Below are 18501 nucleotides of genomic sequence, written 5' to 3'. Positions count from 1 at the left end.
CACCAGATCGTGTTGCACGCCAAGTAGCGTAATCTGCACTGCCACAAGCGTCTCTCGGTCAATCGAAATACCAGGAACCGAGGTACAGCTAAATCATGCAACAGCTAAACGACTACAACTAGGTTTGGTGTATAAGTCTTGCGCCAGAATTCCTAGCAGTATTTGCCTAGCGCGGCCTATAAGAGACACAAAAGATGTAGCTGACTTCCTGCTTTTACAGTTGACCGAGAGCCTCTATCCCTCACTTGCGAGCGAAAGTTTGGTCTCCCTCCAAGTAAAGCTGAAGCCTGGAGGCGCAGCTGTGGTAGTGGTTGCAGACGGAGAAGTCGCATGTGAGAGGATGTTTGGGGGGTGTTGTGATTACCTAGCGGTGGCGCAGCGCTTGCGGAAAGGGCGATCGGTGGTGGGGACTAGGCATCAACGAAGTGAACCCCATGGATTATATGCAACCCCAACGCCATGCCGACGACGCTCAAGGCAGTCGCTGTGTCTTTGTTCTCCATGTCTATTCATATACAGGCCCCCTAACGCAGCTGCACACCTAGCTCTTCGTCCGACCGCACGTATTGAAACATGGAGACCATCAGCAGGCTTCCGCGGCGCCTCACCCAGCTTTACTCCGACACCAAGACGTCCTGCGACGCCGTGGTCGAGCAGGACACGCGCGACACGCAACCCGAATCCTCTGCTCTACACCGCAAATTCAGGATCCAGAAGGACCGGTACATAGCATGGGGCGTCGACTGGAGCGACAACTCCAAGGGCAAGCATGGCGACATCGACGAGAGCGTGGAGCAGGCCGGTCTGACGGAGACGGTCGCGAGCGTTCTTGGCACCATCAAGGAGATTCTGGATGAGGCCGAGATAATGCACCCGGCTGTAGTGCCTGCGCCTGGAAAGACTTTGTCAGAAGAGAAGAGGCGGCTGGCTGCGTCTGACCCACCCTCGTGGGCGGCCGGCGACAGGTCACGTTACGAGGACCTCATCCAGGACCTCACCACTTCCATCGATATCCTCTACGACCTTTCCAGAACACGCCGGATGCAACGCGCAAACGAACGTGGCCATATCTCAAGCAAGTCTGTTCCGGAACCTCCGCGACCTTCCACCTCGACTCCAGTGTTCCTCTCAACAGCCTACAGCGCCTCTGACCTCACCCTCGTCAACCCTGCGACTTTCCCGCTGAACCCACATGTGCCAAACGTCGCCTCCCACCCACATCTTCCGCCCAAGCTGAATCCAGCAGATCTGATCCTACCAGAAGAAGAGCCACCACCGTACGAAAGTGTGGGCTCGTCTTCCATCCGCGTGATTGGCCAACTTCGCTTGCGCCGTACTTCGACGAATCCTTGGAAGACCGATGGGAATCGTGTGGTCGATACGCCTGTTCTGGTCGAATACGCCACATATGACCCGACTTACCGCTTCAACAAAGTCCTTCCGCCTACAAACCGTTTGGACAATCTTCTGGCGATACTGACAAAGCTATCAAACGACCAGCCCTTTCAGGGAACGCTCAAGTGTCTGGGCTACTTTGAAGATCCGAGAGAGCCCCGGTTCGGCATTGTGTTTGAACTCCCATCGTCTACCTACTCTGAGGCCGACGTGCACAAGTCGGCAGAGGAGCTGCGACCTGTCACACTACTCAGCGTATTACAGACAGGTTCCAAATCATTGCACAGCTCTAACAGCGCCACACCACCCTTGGAAGATCGCTTCCGCCTTGCTTTCACGCTTGGTCTCACGTTCAGCAAGATACACGGGGATAACTTCGTGCACAAAGACCTCAACAGTAGCAACATCCTCGTGTTCCGAAAGAACAAGCGACAATCCGCCAACAGCCGAGCATTGCAGTACGCACTGCGAGCACCCGTGGTCTGTTCATTCGATCTCTTCTCCGAACACGACATTGAGGTTCGCAGCACGATGCCAACCCTCAATATATATCGTCATCCGGAGGACCCTAAGTGCACTGGGGACAAAGCTAGGCCATACGGTCCCCAATTTGATCTGTACAGTCTTGGCCTGATCCTCCTGGAGGTTGGTCTGTGGCAACCCCTCGCAGACTTGTGGAAACCCAAGTACACTTTGTCTGACTTCAAACAACGCGTGGAAGAGGTGTATATTCGTCGCCTAGCCTCTAAGTGTGGGACTGCGTACATGCACGTTGTGCGTGACTGTTTTTGGGCAGCCGATCGAATCCAATCGGGTGCTGAGGGGGTGCAAGATCTTGCGCAGCTCTACAACCGAATACTGATCAGGCTTCAACGATGCTGCATGCTCGATGAGTCAGAAACAGGTCCCGAAGCAACTGAACATCGTCCCGGTCCTACGCCTGTCACAAGCGCAGCTCCGCTAAAGCGAAAAAGCGTGAGTCAGCCTCATATTGCAGATCTTTCTTCCAGTCCTTCGTACAGGAGCGCAAAAAGATGGGCGCTAGAAAAGGGTTCTCAGGCGCTCGAAAGGACGAAATCCTTGTCAAAGAAGTCGCCAGATCCGTCAACGTTGTCACGCCATCCGTCGCGAGGCTCACAAAACTATATCCGGAAGTCAATATCGGAAAGCCTACGATTGATGAGTCCCAAGGAGGAGCATTCAGCACCAATAGATTGGGCGCATGCGCGTGAACCACTCGAAGACTCGGGAGGCACTCTTATCGCGGCTCCCTCAAATTCACAAGACCAAAGTGATACGTCGTCAATTTACAGAGAAAAGGTAGTCACGGCGGCATCTGTGATCCAACGCGCATGGCGGGCGTCGAGAGCAGAGTCATCAAGAGAAGATTCATGTCACGCTTTGACATTGAAGGATTACAAACAAAAGATTACAGTCATTCAGAAAGCTTGGCGACAAAGCAAGCAAAAGCGAACCAACACCATCGAAGCTCTCTTTACCGATGGCATCCGCCACTGGCCGCAAGCTGTGCTTGGTTATCCAACCCCAGAACCTGAGGTCCATCCCGTTGAAACCGTCGAGCAGACCAACAGAAGCATAACGTCGTCGATTCAAATACAGACCGATATGGATCAAGCTCCACGTCCAAAGCTTCGCCTGTTCCCTGTTAAGTTTGCGCCTGCTATCGTTGATGAGTGGCACGCAACTATGCTCCCTCGCCTCGAGCGCCTCATCGAACGCGCTCTCAAAGACTCGGACGAGACGATCAGTATCGACCTTGTCGCTGTCGGCGAAACCCAGGAAAAGGCTCGCCCTACCATCTTCGTTACATGTAGCAGCGTCGCCAAGATCAAGGCCATCCTCAATCGCCGCTTCCGCTATGATGAAAACGTGTTCGACCTCAAGGTGCGTCGTGGAAAGATTCGACGTTCCAAAGCCAGCCGATCTTCCCGCCAGACACGACCTCCTCACCGTTCAATGATGAATACCGATACTTACAGCGGTGATATGGCCGTCATGAACCCTTGGCATCAACAGCGACCGCTGTGTGGCGCATCTATCGGCGCGTTTTGCCGGGAGAAACATCTACCCCCAGTCTCGTATGGTGGTGTCATCCTTGTCGACGATGAGCCACTGGGTATGAGCGTGCATCATATGCTGGACGCACCTTCGGATGATGAGAGCGAGAGCGATGATGAAATTGCCAGCTCTCATGCGAACAATGTGATGCTTTCAAGTGCCACTGGTAGGAACGATTCATATCTCATGAGCATGGGTGTTCAGCCTGGTGTCGATCTCGATTCGGACTCTCCCTGGTCGATGGATCTGGAACTTTCCGACGACGAAGACACTTCCGAGGCAGAGTTCTACTCGGACGATGACTCGGATTCCGAAGCCATGGCTGACTCAACGACCTCTCAAGACACACGAGGCGACCTTCCTGGTATTGGGCTGGAAGAGGGCGAAGAGATCAAGATCACGCAACCAGCCCTCGACGATGTTGAAGACGACTTTTTCCCCAACGAAGAGGATCGCGACGAAGATCATCTGGACTCTCATGAACTAGGCCACGTCTACGCATCGTCTGGTATCCGCCGCATGGAACGTGATGGCAACAAGCACGAAATCGACTGGGCTCTGCTGAAGCTCAACGAGAACCGTCTACAACCATACAACCTCGTCCAAGGAGGACGACGATTCTGCTTCAAGCCAATGGGATTGGATCAGCACATGATTTCGGCGAAGCTCGAGGCCCCCATCAACCGGCGCCACTACGCCCCAGAGGAAGACGAATATCCCAACGGCATCGCCAGCCAGGAGTCTCTCGGCGGCATGAATGTGCACTGTTTCGGGCGCACAACCGGGCTGCAGGGCGGTATGATCGGCCACGCTATGAGTGCAGTGCGCATCTACAAGCGCAAGACCTTCTCCAAGAGCTGGCAGGTTTTCGGCGGATTCGGCATGGGCGGCGACTCCGGCGCTTGGGTTGTTCAGAACGGCACTCATGCCGTTGTCGGCCATGTGCTAGCTTGGTGCGCGCGCAATCACATCGCATACATCTGCCCCATGGAAGTCCTGCTCGAAGACATCAAGCGCACACTCGGCGCCAAACGCATCTACCTGCCTGGTTCTGCGGAGCAACTATCGCACGTCAGCAAGCATAGCAAACACGGTATCAAGGCGCGAGGCGAGCAGGACGTGCAGGACTTGGAGATGCGGGTCCAGGGCTTGGGCTTGGGGATTGACTCGGCTGTTGATTTGAGATCGGCACAGGGCGTTAGAGCAGGGTTCGGAAGGAGGAGTCGAATGGAAATTCCGCCGCTGATTACGAGTGGCGAGTCGGAGAGGGATGGGCGCCGTATGATGCGGGTTCCGTTGATCAAGACGCCTGAGGCGAAGGTCGGGGTGGCTGCTGTACCGTGAGGTGAGGGTGTGTTTGGGATGTTGGTATATACCCCGGTTTTGGACGGATGGGCATAGTAGGTATTGGGTGTCATGGGATGGGTTTGGGTAGAGTTACTCCCCTCAATCTCATGTTTTTTTCTTTCAATGCCTATTGGGACATGATTACCGTGTCTCGATATTTCACACGCGATTCGCAGTGAATGCCCGAAAGCAAAGTTTTGTTTTCAGCGATGGGTGACTTGGAAGCATGTCGTGTCTTTAACATCACCATGTACGTGTCATGTCCTGAAATGCACACCGCATCATGTTCCGCAGACTATATTCACGCCTACATGCCCAACGCAAACCAAGCAGCAAACTTAAATCGTAGCATCCCTCCCCATCCCCGCCTTACCAGCGTACTTCTCCTTCTCATCCAGCGTGACAATCTGCTCTTCCAGCGGCACCTCCCCCAGCGCCGCATCCTTCGACACATCTGCCGCTTCGATGGGGACGTGATCGCGCACCACAAGCCACGTCGGATACACAGCCAGGACTTCCACAAGTTAGCTCCATGCCCAAAAAGCACCCTCAACGAGAGGGGGTGAGCGATACATACCAAGCAGCGCAGTATTAATCCCCAGCGGCACCCTCCCACCCTTCCACTTCCTCGTATTCAGCCCAAACGCAACCGCCTGTCCAAACGACTCCTGGCCGCGCAAAATCCCGGAGAAACGACTGAGTTCGGAGATATTATCTGTTTTCGTAGCCAGCAGATAATACAGCCAATTCTGCAGTGCCTGGCGCGCAAAGTCCCACAGAATCAGCACGAAGAAACCCTCCGTGAACCCCGCGTCCTCCCAGTCCATCGACGGGCTTGTGCGTGTGAATTTCTCTTGCACGACCCACCCATACGTCCACGCGAGTATGTGCAGCAAGATGACGTAGTAGAAGCCGAGGGTGATGCGCCTCTTAACGGGCAGGCGCTTAGCGTCGAGCAGCGTGCTCATGAGCTGGGAAGACAGCAGGGTGCCGAAATTCGCGACCAGGCCGATAAGGGCGCGGGCGCGCACGCCGAAGTAGTATGTTTTGAAGTTACCGGTGTATTGGTTGAAGTAGGCAGCGTAGAAGACGGGGAGGAGGAGCAGGATATCTTTTCGCTTTGAGACTTGCCAGAGGGCGTGGAATTCTGCTTTTAGGGACTTTTCGGCTTTGATTACGACTCTTGAGCCGTCGGCGCGTTGGACTTTTTCTGGGGGGGAGAGGGCGAGCGCGAGCGGGCAGGCGATGCATTGTAGTGCGATGAAGACGAGGTAGGTTTGGTAGCCGACTTTTCCTTTTTTCTTTGCGCCGGCGGCGTGGTTGAGCGCGAGGACTATGGCGCCGCCGACGAGGGGCCCGCCGGTGCGGAACCATAGCCAGATGTTCATGTATTTTCCTCGCTTGCCGGGCTCGGGGTAGCCGAGGGCGACGGTGCCTTCGGCGACCCAGAAGAGGCCTGCGCTGATGCCGCAGGCGACTGCGCCGACGAGGACAAACCACGTGTTGTTGTAGCGGTTGTTGGTATACAGGCCAGCGGAGTACAGGGGATATCCAACCGCGCCCAGTAGGAGTGTGTTCGCAAGGCCGATGCGGTTCGCGATCGGTCCACCGAAGAGACACAGGAAACCCATCAGGCCGAATACAAGTGCGTTCGCGGCGTTCACGAGAAAAGGGTCCAGTGCTCCTCCTGCGCCGAGGTCATTCATCGCGTTCCAGAGTCCAGGGGCCATGAATCCGACGCCGCCGATGACGAAGGCGTTGAAGAGCGAGGACCGGTACCATTTTCGCTCGACATCGTGTGTGGATGAAGGATTGGAGGTTGGAAGGCCCACGTCTTCGATAGAGGGTCGTTTGGCCGAGTCGGAGGTCGCCATGCTATCTATGTAGGTGGACACAGAAACGAACCGGGGTGGAATTCACAGCAAAACGGGATGTCGTTGCGACACGGCGCGACATTTTATACGCGGTGCATATTAGGAATATATGTCTTCCACTAAGGTTTGATCGTAAGCAGTGGTTACATCGCGACAAAATCTCCATCATGTTGTCGATGTCGCCATTGCAGGGAACAGATGATGTGTGCGTCGACTGTCGAATCAACCGCCGTTGAGAGGACAGGAGATCCACCGACAAGCAGCGATGCGACACGAAAGAGGAAGGTCGATCTGATAACTGTAGCACGCAAAGGTTAATCCACTGTTGCTTGTGATGTCGTGATGATCTTTCTTGGCTCGCTTCCCACGCTCAGCTGATACGATGCGACGGCGTGTTTGGACGCTCGTTCGTAAAAGAAGAACATGCACGTCTATTATTGATCGCAGATGAAGTAGACTGAGTGGCGATACTTGTGAAATCTGGTTACGATACGCAACTACCCAACCGCGGAATGTTTCTCAGATCTGCAAGATACAGCGCATTCGAGAGCAGGAAGAGAGACCCAAGAAACATCCGCGAAAGTAGTAAACCGTACCCATCGCATGCCACCAGCACGCCTCAACCAGTCATTATGCCTGGTAACCCAACACTATTCATGTTTCCAGTCGGATCTCCGATCTTGACATTGCCGTCGTCGCCGCGGGCGGTCGAGGATCGGAAAGATTTGAGGGAGGGCCATTCGTCGCTTGATAATCTTTTTGATAAAGTGGGTGAAGCAGACCATGATGATACAGGGGCTGGTGGCCAGCTAGTCGATACGCAGGGTTCATCTGCATTGCTCTAGTTTTGGCATGTAAAGTCTGTATATGCGGATTCCGAGTAGAAGTATTACGTGAAACAGATGGCGAGTACACTAGGTTTCGAGCAAGGTAAGCTGTGGGAAGTCTGCTAGATATCAGTTGACAGTGTGACGAAGATGTTTCCAAACACAGCTACTTACTCGATACTTCCGTGTATGATTCAAGTCAAATTGTTTCAGACGAACAGTGCGTCCCGGGTGACAGGATGCTCAGTCGAGTGATGTCGTGTAGGCCCAAGCCACAAGTGGGATATTGTCCTGTGTACGAGTTGTAGCGCGGTTGAAGAGCCATGGCCGTGGTCCTCAGCTGTAGAGATGGAGATCCATGAAGACGGCATTCGAACTCTCAAGTTTCTCCAAACAGTGTGTTCAAACCACACTGCCTCGGTGGCAAGCCAGGTCCTCGAACCTCAACCACTCCCTCAATAGTCCTGCACACCCGTCTCCCCCATTAAAACCTTCTCCCTCCCCTCCCCCTCGCTATCAAAATCACTCTCCATACTCTCAAACCACCTATCCTGCACATCCCGCTCCTCCTCAGGATCATCAAACTCCCACTTCCCATCCACATTCTTATACTCGAAGTCGCCATCCTCCCCCCTCAAAAACCGCTGCGTCATCTCATCAACCCACCACGCGCGCCCCTCCTCCCGCGTCATAGGAACCTCATCTTTATCCTCCTCGACGATCTGGCCCTGCGGCCCGCGGTTGTATATGAACAGGGAGTTGGGGTTGGGCTGGGCGAGGGCGTCTTTCTTGGCTTCGGCGCGCCACAGGTCCGTGGCCATTTGGCCTGAGAAGCCTTTTAGGCGGCCTTCGGTTTCGCGCTCCGAGGCGGTTTGGAAGCGCCGGATTAGGCGGTCGTAGAGGAGGGGGTCGGCGAGCTCGAGGGAGGGGTCGGTGAAGTATGAGGGGTTGAGTTCGAGGTAGCGTTTTCGTCTGTTTTTGGCGGTGAGGTTGCGGGTTTGTGGGGAAGAGCGGGGGGGTGTCGTTGGGCGGGAGAGACCACCTGAGATGGTCATGGGTGTGTCTTCGTCGATGTGTGGCGGCTTGGTGGAGTCGGGGCTCTGGGCGTCTGTGATGCGCGCGTTTGCGGGGCGCAGGGTGAGCGGTGCCATGGTGGGCGGGGCGGTCAGATAGGGCATGCTCCTGGCGGGTTGGAGATGTCGACCAGGTTCTGAGTGCGTGAGTTGGTGGGTGATGTTGGTGTTGGCGACGGTTGACGATGACGCCGCAAGCTCGGTCGGGTCCCGCGTCTTCCTAGATCGCGTCCAGCACGATCCACACCACCCTGACTCGCATGTTTCAAGTATGCATCAAACATCTGTCCTTGTCAATCGTTCGTTCCCTTGACTACTTTTTCTGTCTTTTCTTCCTTTCTTGCCTTTTCAGCAGTCATCCCTCGTCTATTCGCAGGTCGAATTGATTGTCTATCTCGGCTTTGCGGTCCGCAGTTGAGAGAGCTAATACATCTTTACGCGCAAGACATCTGTTCTTATTGAATTTGGACTCGGCACACGACGCGATTTGGATGCTAGAATACCCTGGATTTAGATATATATCAGAGAATAGAAACGCATTCAAGAAAGAGCTAGTATTTGGTATTGGCAAACATGTCTTCAAAACAAAAGACACCCAAGAAGCCCAAGGCAACCAAGGAGGTAGAGAAACCAAAGGCAGCCGAGAAACAACCACTCCCCGCCTCAACGCTCCTCAAGAACGCCGGACGAGCAGCAGCACTTCTAGTCATTGCCGGCATCGCCTCTCCAGTCTCGCAGCTCAACTTATCTCCCGTCTATGGATCTATTCCGGCGTCGTTGCACCACAAGTGGGCCACGACATTCACCGTCATCGCAGCCCTGGTAAACCGGCGAGCGCTGAGGAGATACATATCTACACGCAATGCCGTATACATCGCCGTGATCGCCTTCTGGACCCCGGTCATCCAATGTCTTTTGTTCCCCCACAGCAGCACGCTCAGCATCGAATACGGGCCTCTGGTCATCGAATCGCTTACCTATTTCCCGCTGCTGTTCCTGTCAGTATACGCTGCGGGAGGTCTGCTCGACTCCATCGACCCGTCACGCTTCAACCTCCCACCCGCATTGGGTGAGCTCGCCATCCCAGCGGCGTCCTATTTCACCGTGTCCAGCGTGGCCAAACTCGCCGGCGCAACACTACCGGGTGTCATCGGCTCCCGCGTATACTTGACGCGTATCGGCCTGCAGACCCTCATCGCATCTGCCTCTGCCCTCCTGACCCCTTCGCTCACCATTCTCCTCGCTGTGCCTGCCCTTCTCCACACGTTGACGCTGAACCCGCATTCCCCCTCCTCCTACGCTCTGCAACGCGCAAACGCGACGCTGTCCGCAACGCAAAACTACACCGTTCTTGCACGCCAGGAATCCATAACGGGCTACGTTTCCGTGCTCGAGAACTCTGCCGACAATGCATTCCGTCTTCTGCGCTGCGATCACTCGCTCCTCGGCGGTGAATGGCTCGTGACTCCGTCCGCATATTCAAAAGGCCAGCGCCAGCAAGAGACGATATTCGCTGTTTTCGTTTTGCTGGAGGCTGTTCGTCTCGTGGAGCCGCCGACCTCTATGCCCGTGATTCCAGACAACAAGAAGAAGGCGCTGAACATCGGGCTGGGGATCGGCACAGCACCCAACGCCATGATCGGCCACGGAATCAACACGACAATCGTCGAGCTCGACCCCGCCGTCCACGAGTACGCAACGGAATACTTCAACCTCTCGCCCAACCACAACGCCGTGCTATCCGACGCCGTCGCCTTCGTAGCAGAAACTTCCGTCTCCCACCCCGCGTCCTACGACTACATAATCCACGACGTCTTCACCGGCGGCGCCGAGCCCGCCGCGCTCTTCACCACAGAGTTCATGCAGGGCCTCTCCGACCTGCTCACGCTCGACGGCGTCGTGGCGATAAACTACGCCGGCGACCTGACGCTCGGCAGCACAAAACTCGTCCTCAACACCATCCACGCCGTGTTCCCCGCCTGCCGCCTCTTCCGCGACTCGCCGCCCAACGAGGGCGCAAAGCCAGGAGACCCGGACTTCATCAACATGGTGATTTTCTGCGTCAAGATGCCGCGCAACATGCCTACGCGTGGACCCCACGGCACGAAGAAGATCGGCACCCCGCCGATTACTTTTCGTCGCGCGGTTCGAGAGGACTTTTTGGGCAGCATTGCGCGCCAGAATTTCTTGCAGCCGCGGCCGGAGCTGGAGGTCAAGTATTCGTATGAGTCTGGGGATCAGGTCATGGGACGTGGGGATGTGGGCGAGTTGGAGAAGTTCCATGAGCAGGGTGCTGTGAGCCATTGGCGGATTATGAGGACTGTGTTGCCGAGTGGGGTGTGGGAGATGTGGTGATTTGTGGGTTTATTGAAGCCACATATGTGTTGTTCGTTTTGTAGACTATGTGTTGGTAGAATGTCTGCACAGTTTTAGTATGTTCAAATGCAGGTCGTGGAGCAGAAGGCATGTTTCGTTCTCAATGTGCTGCTGGTTGCTGTGGTGTACATGACTACCGTCAGTACTATCGTTGCCGTATAACTTAGCAACACTGAGACGAATCTACACAGTGTCAGGAGCCGGCGGGCCTGCAGAGCGAGCATGTACATTTATTCAGCAATGCCGCAACCTGAGTACAAAGTACACCACAAGCACACTGCCAATTCACGGGTGGCGTTCTGTTCCTAGCAACTCGCAGTAAGCGGGACCTTCAAAGCCTCTGTCGATATGCAGATAACGTCGAGGAAAGGTGGTTGGCTGAGCGGATACCGCGACGAGACGGTGCACACACTCGCGTTATCAAGTGTCTTTCACTAGAGACATTGGGTCGGCTGTCTACACCCTCATTCACAGCAATGCCTTCTTCTGCACACGATCGGCCATCGATCTATCTTAGGTATGGAGCTCTTACGTGTCATGTCGTGTCGTGGGACGGGGTAAACCTCGGATTGTGCCGATCCGTAGGCATGGTCGATCGTGTGTCCCCTCTACTGGCCAAATCCCTCATGGCCCAACACCTATCCGCGACGACATTTCCTAGCGTTCCACATTGGGCCCAAGGGTTGAGATTGGGGATATTGGCAAGTTAGTGATGTTGCGAGTAATGATATGGTTCTGGGTGCAACAGGTTATTTCATTCTTAGCAGAGCAGTATCGAGCGGCTGATTGGCCAAACGCTTGGAGAGGAGAGCGACTTGCAAGGCCGAAAGGGGTCCACAAGGCGGCCGATCCGCACGTGCTTCCGCTGTGAGTTGCGGGAGGCGTGCTAGCTCGTCCTGATTCTCTATAGAGTTCCGTGGTATCAACTCTATAGAGTAGTGCGGGGAAGCGATGCTACACTGTCAACCCCCCTTTGTTGTAGGTCAAGGTAAATCCCGTCGCACCTTAGCACCTTGATCAGATAGGCCAAGACATCTACCGCCCAGCGGAGCGGGTGAATTCCACAAAGGAAATTCGTCGTCGTACGCACTTCCCCGCCAAGGAGATGCTCCCTCTTGGCGCGATTCAGGACTTGGAAGATGGAACAGTTCTGATGGGATCGACCGCTTAGCTCCGTGAAGCAGAGCCTCTTGTGGGGAAAAGCTTCTTTGCGTTTTTCAGTTCTCTGACTGCCAAGGTGATCCTTGCCGCCATACAACGAGCTATAGTTCAGTCTTTGGTGTGAAGATGGTTCGGAGAGGCCGAGTCGTTGGTTGGTCCAATAGCCCAAGTAGAGGGGGTAGTTGCTATGCAATCGCGCCTGTATGAGTGTCAGCAAGGCTGCATCAGGAGACTTCAAAGTTGACTAGCGTACCCAGTGCCCAGCACTCGATGTGTCCTCGACATTTATTGCTCAGGCTTTGGCGACTTAGAATAGCAATATATGATCTGCACCCAGTTGATTGAGCATCGTTTTCATCAATCTCCTGAATGATTATGGATCAAAGTGGTAGGTGGTGGAACCGATGCTTAATTGCCAAGCGCGGAACACAATAACCAACGTTGCCAAGAATCCCTCCAGATGCCAAAGGCGAAGTATGTGGAGATGAATACATCATCATTGTGGGACGCGTCTGCAGTTACGAAGGCATGGAACGTTTCATGCCACGTACTTGTGGGACCGCTCCACAAGGCGTTGGTTGCGTGCACAGTTGTGGGATCACCCACAGATAGGAGATCAATGACGATCACTTGAATGGGTGTATCCAGATGTGGACAGCCAAGGCGCATGGGTGTGTCAAGAGTCAGAAGAAATGAAGCACTGATGAGATGAAACGTTTTGGCGTTGCTCTTGCGTGTATTGTTGTTCCCGCTGGAATGGATCGATACGGCTGCAGCACGTATGAGCGAGCACAACGTTGATGAGGCTCTTGGCCGTGCAAATGCGAATCTGGGGTATTACGGCGCGAGTCCCAAATTAGTAATCCCGTGTACGTGTCCGTGTGCTCGCCCGCTCTACCGCATCCATGACAGAGATGCAGAGAGCTGCAGGTTGCATGCCGTAATACGAGCGTGGGGACTCCAAGTGCTGTGGGAATAACAAGAATCGGTGAACAGTTGACGTGCTTCCCCAAGAACAAGTAAATGTTCGTGACGTCTGTAGCCTTGTGGGGATCTGGAGGATCTTGCTTGGTGGATGTAATCTTGTCGAGAAAGGTACCGGTAGTCAAAGACCGAGCGTGGGGGTCGTCGCTTTAAGCGGCAAACCGACAGCCAAGCTCCCATCACAACGCCACAAGCTGGAGTAGACGTGCAGCATCATGTTCGGTGATGAGAGGCGTTTGCGGGATTTATCTGCTCTAGGAAGTGCAGCTGCACGCTTTGTGGTTGGTCTCACCGTGAGGGGGAGAGACGTGCTGCGTTTCTGAATAGAGTGTCGCGGGTGAGATGGACGGCTCGAGGTCATGTCACACGAGGACAGGTGAGTAATGTTCCCTGTTTGGCCTTGTGCGGAGGGAATTGAGCTGTGCTCAGGCTGCCAAGCATCCCATGAGATGCGATCGTTTTCGAGGGCCTCTGCTTGCAAAGTTTGTTGTGGGGTCCGGGGTGGAAGGGAAGCTGGCTGTTAGTTAATCGAAGTACCAGGAACCAAGGTGCAGCGACGTCACGCAACAGCTTGACAATTACAACTACGTTAGTATAGGAATCTTATGCATAAGCTTTCACCTGTATGCGCCTTACGTAGACATTTTAAAATTCTACTAATGTAGTTTTGCACCTTGTGGAAGCCCCAAAGAATGCAGCTTACTTCCCGCGTTTACAGTTGACCAAGAGGCTGGACCCTTCCACATTCGATCTGCACCTGGTGCGCTAATAAATGTGGGACTAGCGGAAGCATCGTCTGCCCACGCCCACTCGGTGTGGCATATTTTGTAATCCTACATATTCGCTCTCGTCCCGGTTCTTCACAAGGCTGTCTGGCTTATCACCGTCGTCAGCGCCCAAGTTCCTGCATCCTCTGGGAATGAGGCGGACCGAAAGACGTCAGTTTCTACTCCACTGTTCTCCCCTGCTTACAGCCAACCACGTTTTCGCAAACACACAATCCATCCAGCGCCCGTCAATATCTTCCCTTGCTCTCAATTCTTCTCTGTTTGTCTCTGAAACTCATACAACACATACATCTGCAGTGTGTATGTCTTCACTACTGCAGCGTTTTCACAATTCTTCACTGCTACTCTACATCTTACCTCTGCATTCGTGCAGTTTTCTTGTGGCTTTATATCACGCGCCTAGTTCACTGCAACGAGCGTAGTGCACGTTGGTGACTTTCCGAGCAAACCTTCCATATCTTCTACGTTCGGCAATCGACGTTCAGCATACACGCCGTTTGCCCACCACGATTCAACACATAGTCTACTCTTCACCATGGCTTCAGCCGCCGCGAAAGGGTCCAACCCGCCGAGTCTGTTCGACAGTGAATTCACCTTTTCTGGCCATTCGACCAATCGTGATTCACAGACGACTGAGTACCGTTACCCAACTGAAGAGGAGGATGACAGTATCAGTACTGCAAGCGAGTTCGGCGAGCCACTTACTCCAAGAAGCCACACCATCGAGAACGACTCAATCTCGTATCACGACGATTCTGTAGACGAGACTCCAAAACCCGCGATGGTGAGCGCTATGCAGTCCAAGCCCCTGCCAGTTGTCTCAACAACCTCAGATGCTGTGGCCACTTCGCAAGATCATCAAGAGTCACCAACGGGGAAACCCCGATTCGCGAGTCGCGTCAGCTCGTTCGTCCGCAGCAAGCTCCAAAGAATTCAATCACACAAAGGCAGCCCTGACCCTGCGGAATCTGCAAATGTCCAGGACGCAAAGGCCTCGGCCGGAACCGAGAAGACAGTCGCAAATACACAGACACCGATTGTGATTCCAATGTCAGCATTAGATGTTCCGAAACAAGGCCGAAGACTCAGCGCATTCTCGCTCGCAAAAAGTTCGGCCAGATCTTCTCGAGCAAACTCCCCTCCATTATCAACTTCTCCTAGCCCCTCAACTGAAGACCAAACACCAGACGCGAGACCGAGACTTGGCAGGAATACTTTGTCAACCACAGCACTATCAAGCATGGGCAAACCACGCACTGGAATTACCTGGGCCGTAAGCGGCAGCAAGAGCACGAAAAGACACTCGTGGCTACGACGACCAGCAAGCACAGAACTTGTGCCTCGACTCGAGGAAGACGAAGATCGACCCAACGTTGGCATGTTGAACACCTTCTCCAAGTCAGCCAACAAAGGTGTGGGCATGAAAGCCCGTCGACTGAGCCTTCACTTGCCAGACCAGTACATCATAGACTGGTGCGAGCTGGACAAGGAGTTTAAGAGCTCGAGTCTCATGCCTGGCAAGAAAGGAAAGGTTCTGGGCAGGGGCGCCACAGCCGAAGTCCGCATAATGGCGCGCAGAGGAGCGGCCAGAGACGAGGAACTAGTTGCCGTCAAAATCTTCCGAGAGCGCGACCCAGAGGAAACAGAAGAAGACTACGTCATGAAAATCAAATCCGAGTACAGCATTGCAAAGAGCCTGCACCATCCTAATATTGTCGAGACCGTACGCTTATGCACGAACCACGACCACTGGAATCATGTCATGGAATTCTGCACGTACGGCGAGGTCTTCTCGCTCGTGGAACGCAAGCTCTTCGCCCATGGCGACGAAGGGTTTTATACTCTCGACGACCGCCTCTGCTTCTTCAAGCAACTCCTACGCGGCGTGGACTACCTGCATAGCCACGGCATTGCGCACCGCGACATCAAGCTCGAAAATCTACTGCTTAGTAGAGATGGACATCTCAAGATCTCTGACTTCGGCGTCGCAGAAGTCTTCAGCGGCGAGCATCCCGGTCTCCGCGCCTCTGGCGGCGAATGTGGGAAAAATATGGGCCGCATCCGCCTCTCATCCCCTGGCGTCTGCGGATCCTTACCGTACATCGCGCCCGAAGTCCTCGAGAAGAAAGAAGCATATGACCCCCGACCCCTGGACATCTGGTCGTGCGCCATTGTCTTCCTGACCATGACGTTCGGCGGATGTCCATGGCAGGCTGCGAAACCGGAGTTTGAGTACTACGCACGCTTCAAGCGGGGCTGGGATGCGTGGCTTGTTGAGCATCCCGAGGGCACGGTATCCAACAACGAGGCGCTCCCCAAGTGCGGGAAGTTGTTCAATGCTCTTGATACGCTCGCGCTCAAGCGGTTGATGTTGAAAATGCTGCACCCTCTTCCAGCGAAGCGCCTCACGATCCGCGAGGTTATGAAGTCGAGTTGTGTGAGGAATATCGAGTGCTGCACCCCTGAGACTTCCGACGACTCTCAATGTTGTGTTGATGTGGCGAAGCCGGGAAAGGTTGGGACGGCAAAGAAATATATGCATAATCATATCCCGCCGAAGGAAAGCAAAGTTGCGCATGCACCGTTTCGACGTGGATGAGTGGTGATGGGTAGCTTCAGTTTCTGCATGTTCTTTCGTTTTATTCCTTTTGTTCAGCGAATCATTGCATGGCATTGCGTTCATTGGCGTAACAATTAGCAGACTTGTCCCGGGGTGGGCTCTCTTGCTTGAAGTGTCTGCATCTTGGACAGCACTTGGATTCGATCTATTCTTGTGATGATATCTAGTCTACTTACTCAGCATTAGTTCATTGAATTTGACAAATAATGTCACCTTCCCGTTTTATACTGTTACTCTGTCTTTGTCTACATACACCATTTATTATTATCACAAACCTAATCGTCGGAATGTAGACCACAACTGGCAGTCCGACCACAGCAGACTCCGAACACTGAAACCCAGTCATATCTTTCTGGTAGGGTCTGCATATCATACAAGCGCCACCGGAGCGTAAAACAGGGCATATATATAAGCGCATACACAGACAACTAAGAAGCACACAAAACAGTTCGGGAGAGTTCCCACTTGAATGAATCTGGGACACAAGATCAGATCACATACAACGACCTGTTCGCCAGCGTTCTTCAATCATCAAGCCTCGATACAGATTACACATCGCATTTCACCTATTCAAAACTTTGGTTAGATAGTCTTCAGGGTATCAAAACGCAGCATACAACGCCAAACGCCAAAACCCACACCAACATCTCCCCACGGCACGACACTTTTTTGCCCCCACACCAAGCCCATCCTCGCCGCACTCACTAATGCCCCGACCCAGGCACATATCTAGAGGGTATTTCCCTCGGCGAATTATGCGCCCCCATCTCCATCGGCGGAGTCGACATCTCCGCCGTGCGATGGCTGTGCAACTCCCTCGCAGACTGCGGCAGCGCACCATACTGATGATTTCCGCCGTAGACATTCCCAGAGACTTCCGCAGTCCTGCTCTTGTTCTTCTTGCGGCGCAGGAGTAGCAGTATACCGCAGAGTATCAGCGCGATGCCGACGAGGCCGCCGAGTACTGCTCCTGCGATCAAGCCGGGGGAGACACCGGAGCGCGGGCGCGCCGTAGACGACGCGGTGGGTGTGCTGGAGGAGGCAGTGGAGCTAGCGGACGGGGAGGTCGAGAAGCTGGCTGAGCTGAGGGTAGCTAGGGAGAAGAGTAGGATGGCGGAGGTGGGTAGTCGCGTGCGTGAGCGCGACATGGCGTGTGCGGTTGGGGAAGGCGTTTCGATATGGGGTGTTTTAAGTTCAACGGGCAACGGGTGGCATCTGGAGAGGCAGTTCAGTAGTGTGCAAGGCCTGGAGCACCTTTAAGGCGGTCTTCAAGACCCGGCCCCAGCACACGGCAGTACTACTCAACAAGAAGTCTGGGCAGGTGCTTGATGCAAGGTCCCATCGTGAGGCTGTGCGACGAATGAAATGGGCGTATCTGGACTATTTCTGAATGTAACGGTATTTTCGCTAAACCTAGGTTGGTGATTGCTGGGGTAAGCGAATAGTCCGGTGAGTTGTTGCGGCCGACTAAGATTGCAGGCGAGGTGGTACAATGATCGACGCAGGGAGTGGCTTGTCTGGTTTTGTGATTGTCAATCTTTTGTCCCCAGGTCTACACGATGTGCTGACGTGCCATTACAGTTGATGTGTGTGAATGTGGAAATCATCCTTTTATGTCTTGAAAACAATGTTACGAAACGCTGATAGACAAGAGGGGCGCATTGGAATGTGCGTGCGTTTGTCAATAGATTTCGACCTGCCCTTGAAAGGTGATGTTAGTTGATGGAATCGAAGGAGATGATGCATAGTAGTTGAGCTTACAGATAGTTGCGGTGAATCTGGACCCGGTGAATGAATAGTTTAAAAGATCATCGTGTCAGAACACAAGAGGTCGGTTGTTTACCATGCATACATGTCATGTTTGTCAAAGGCAAACTTGCCCACTTGGATTTTTCTTGTCTTGAAAATACATCAGTGGCTCAGAAAAGCTAACCTTGGGTTATTCCTGCTTCCTAGAGAGACTGCAGTGTGGGTGAA

At 53.8% G+C, this 18501-nt stretch overlaps 6 protein-coding genes across 6 annotated transcripts; 3 read left to right on the top strand and 3 right to left on the bottom strand.

Moving 5' to 3' along the window:
* The first annotated feature begins 437 nt into the window (after positions 1-437).
* Positions 438-5167, top strand: P153DRAFT_371168 (uncharacterized protein). The gene has a single exon (XM_033669203.1). It carries the CDS (start codon positions 574-576, stop codon positions 4816-4818), a length of 4245 nt encoding a protein of 1414 aa, XP_033518710.1. The 5' UTR covers positions 438-573; the 3' UTR covers positions 4819-5167.
* P153DRAFT_302796 (MFS general substrate transporter) lies at positions 5160-6695 on the bottom strand (the record flags this gene model as incomplete). Its single annotated transcript, XM_033664471.1, has 2 exons — positions 5160-5335; positions 5399-6695. 2 exons carry the CDS (start codon positions 6693-6695, stop codon positions 5160-5162), a joined length of 1473 nt encoding a protein of 490 aa, XP_033518709.1.
* Positions 6696-7977: 1282 nt separating this feature from the next.
* Positions 7978-8673, bottom strand: P153DRAFT_426737 (uncharacterized protein; the record flags this gene model as incomplete). The annotated part of the gene is made up of 1 exon (XM_033672619.1): positions 7978-8673. The coding sequence occupies one exon, from the start codon at positions 8671-8673 to the stop codon at positions 7978-7980; it is 696 nt and encodes a 231-aa protein (XP_033518708.1).
* A 192-nt stretch (positions 8674-8865) lies between these two features.
* On the top strand, positions 8866-11145 carry P153DRAFT_371166 (uncharacterized protein). The gene has a single exon (XM_033669202.1). The coding sequence runs from the start codon at positions 9169-9171 to the stop codon at positions 10948-10950; it is 1782 nt and encodes a 593-aa protein (XP_033518707.1). The 5' UTR covers positions 8866-9168; the 3' UTR covers positions 10951-11145.
* Positions 11146-13960: 2815 nt separating this feature from the next.
* P153DRAFT_371165 (Pkinase-domain-containing protein) lies at positions 13961-16705 on the top strand. The gene has a single exon (XM_033669201.1). It carries the CDS (start codon positions 14440-14442, stop codon positions 16501-16503), a length of 2064 nt encoding a protein of 687 aa, XP_033518706.1. The 5' UTR covers positions 13961-14439; the 3' UTR covers positions 16504-16705.
* A 385-nt stretch (positions 16706-17090) lies between these two features.
* P153DRAFT_361465 (uncharacterized protein) lies at positions 17091-17672 on the bottom strand (the record flags this gene model as incomplete). The annotated part of the gene is made up of 2 exons (XM_033666986.1): positions 17091-17100; positions 17230-17672. 2 exons carry the CDS (start codon positions 17670-17672, stop codon positions 17091-17093), a joined length of 453 nt encoding a protein of 150 aa, XP_033518705.1.
* Positions 17673-18501: the final 829 nt, after the last annotated feature.

Source organism: Dothidotthia symphoricarpi, assembly GCF_010015815.1.
Source record: "Dothidotthia symphoricarpi CBS 119687 unplaced genomic scaffold P153scaffold_24, whole genome shotgun sequence".
Taxonomy (NCBI): Eukaryota; Fungi; Ascomycota; class Dothideomycetes; order Pleosporales; family Dothidotthiaceae; genus Dothidotthia; species Dothidotthia symphoricarpi.
Note: the sequence above shows the minus strand (reverse complement) of the source record. Positions and strands in the feature narration are given on the sequence as shown.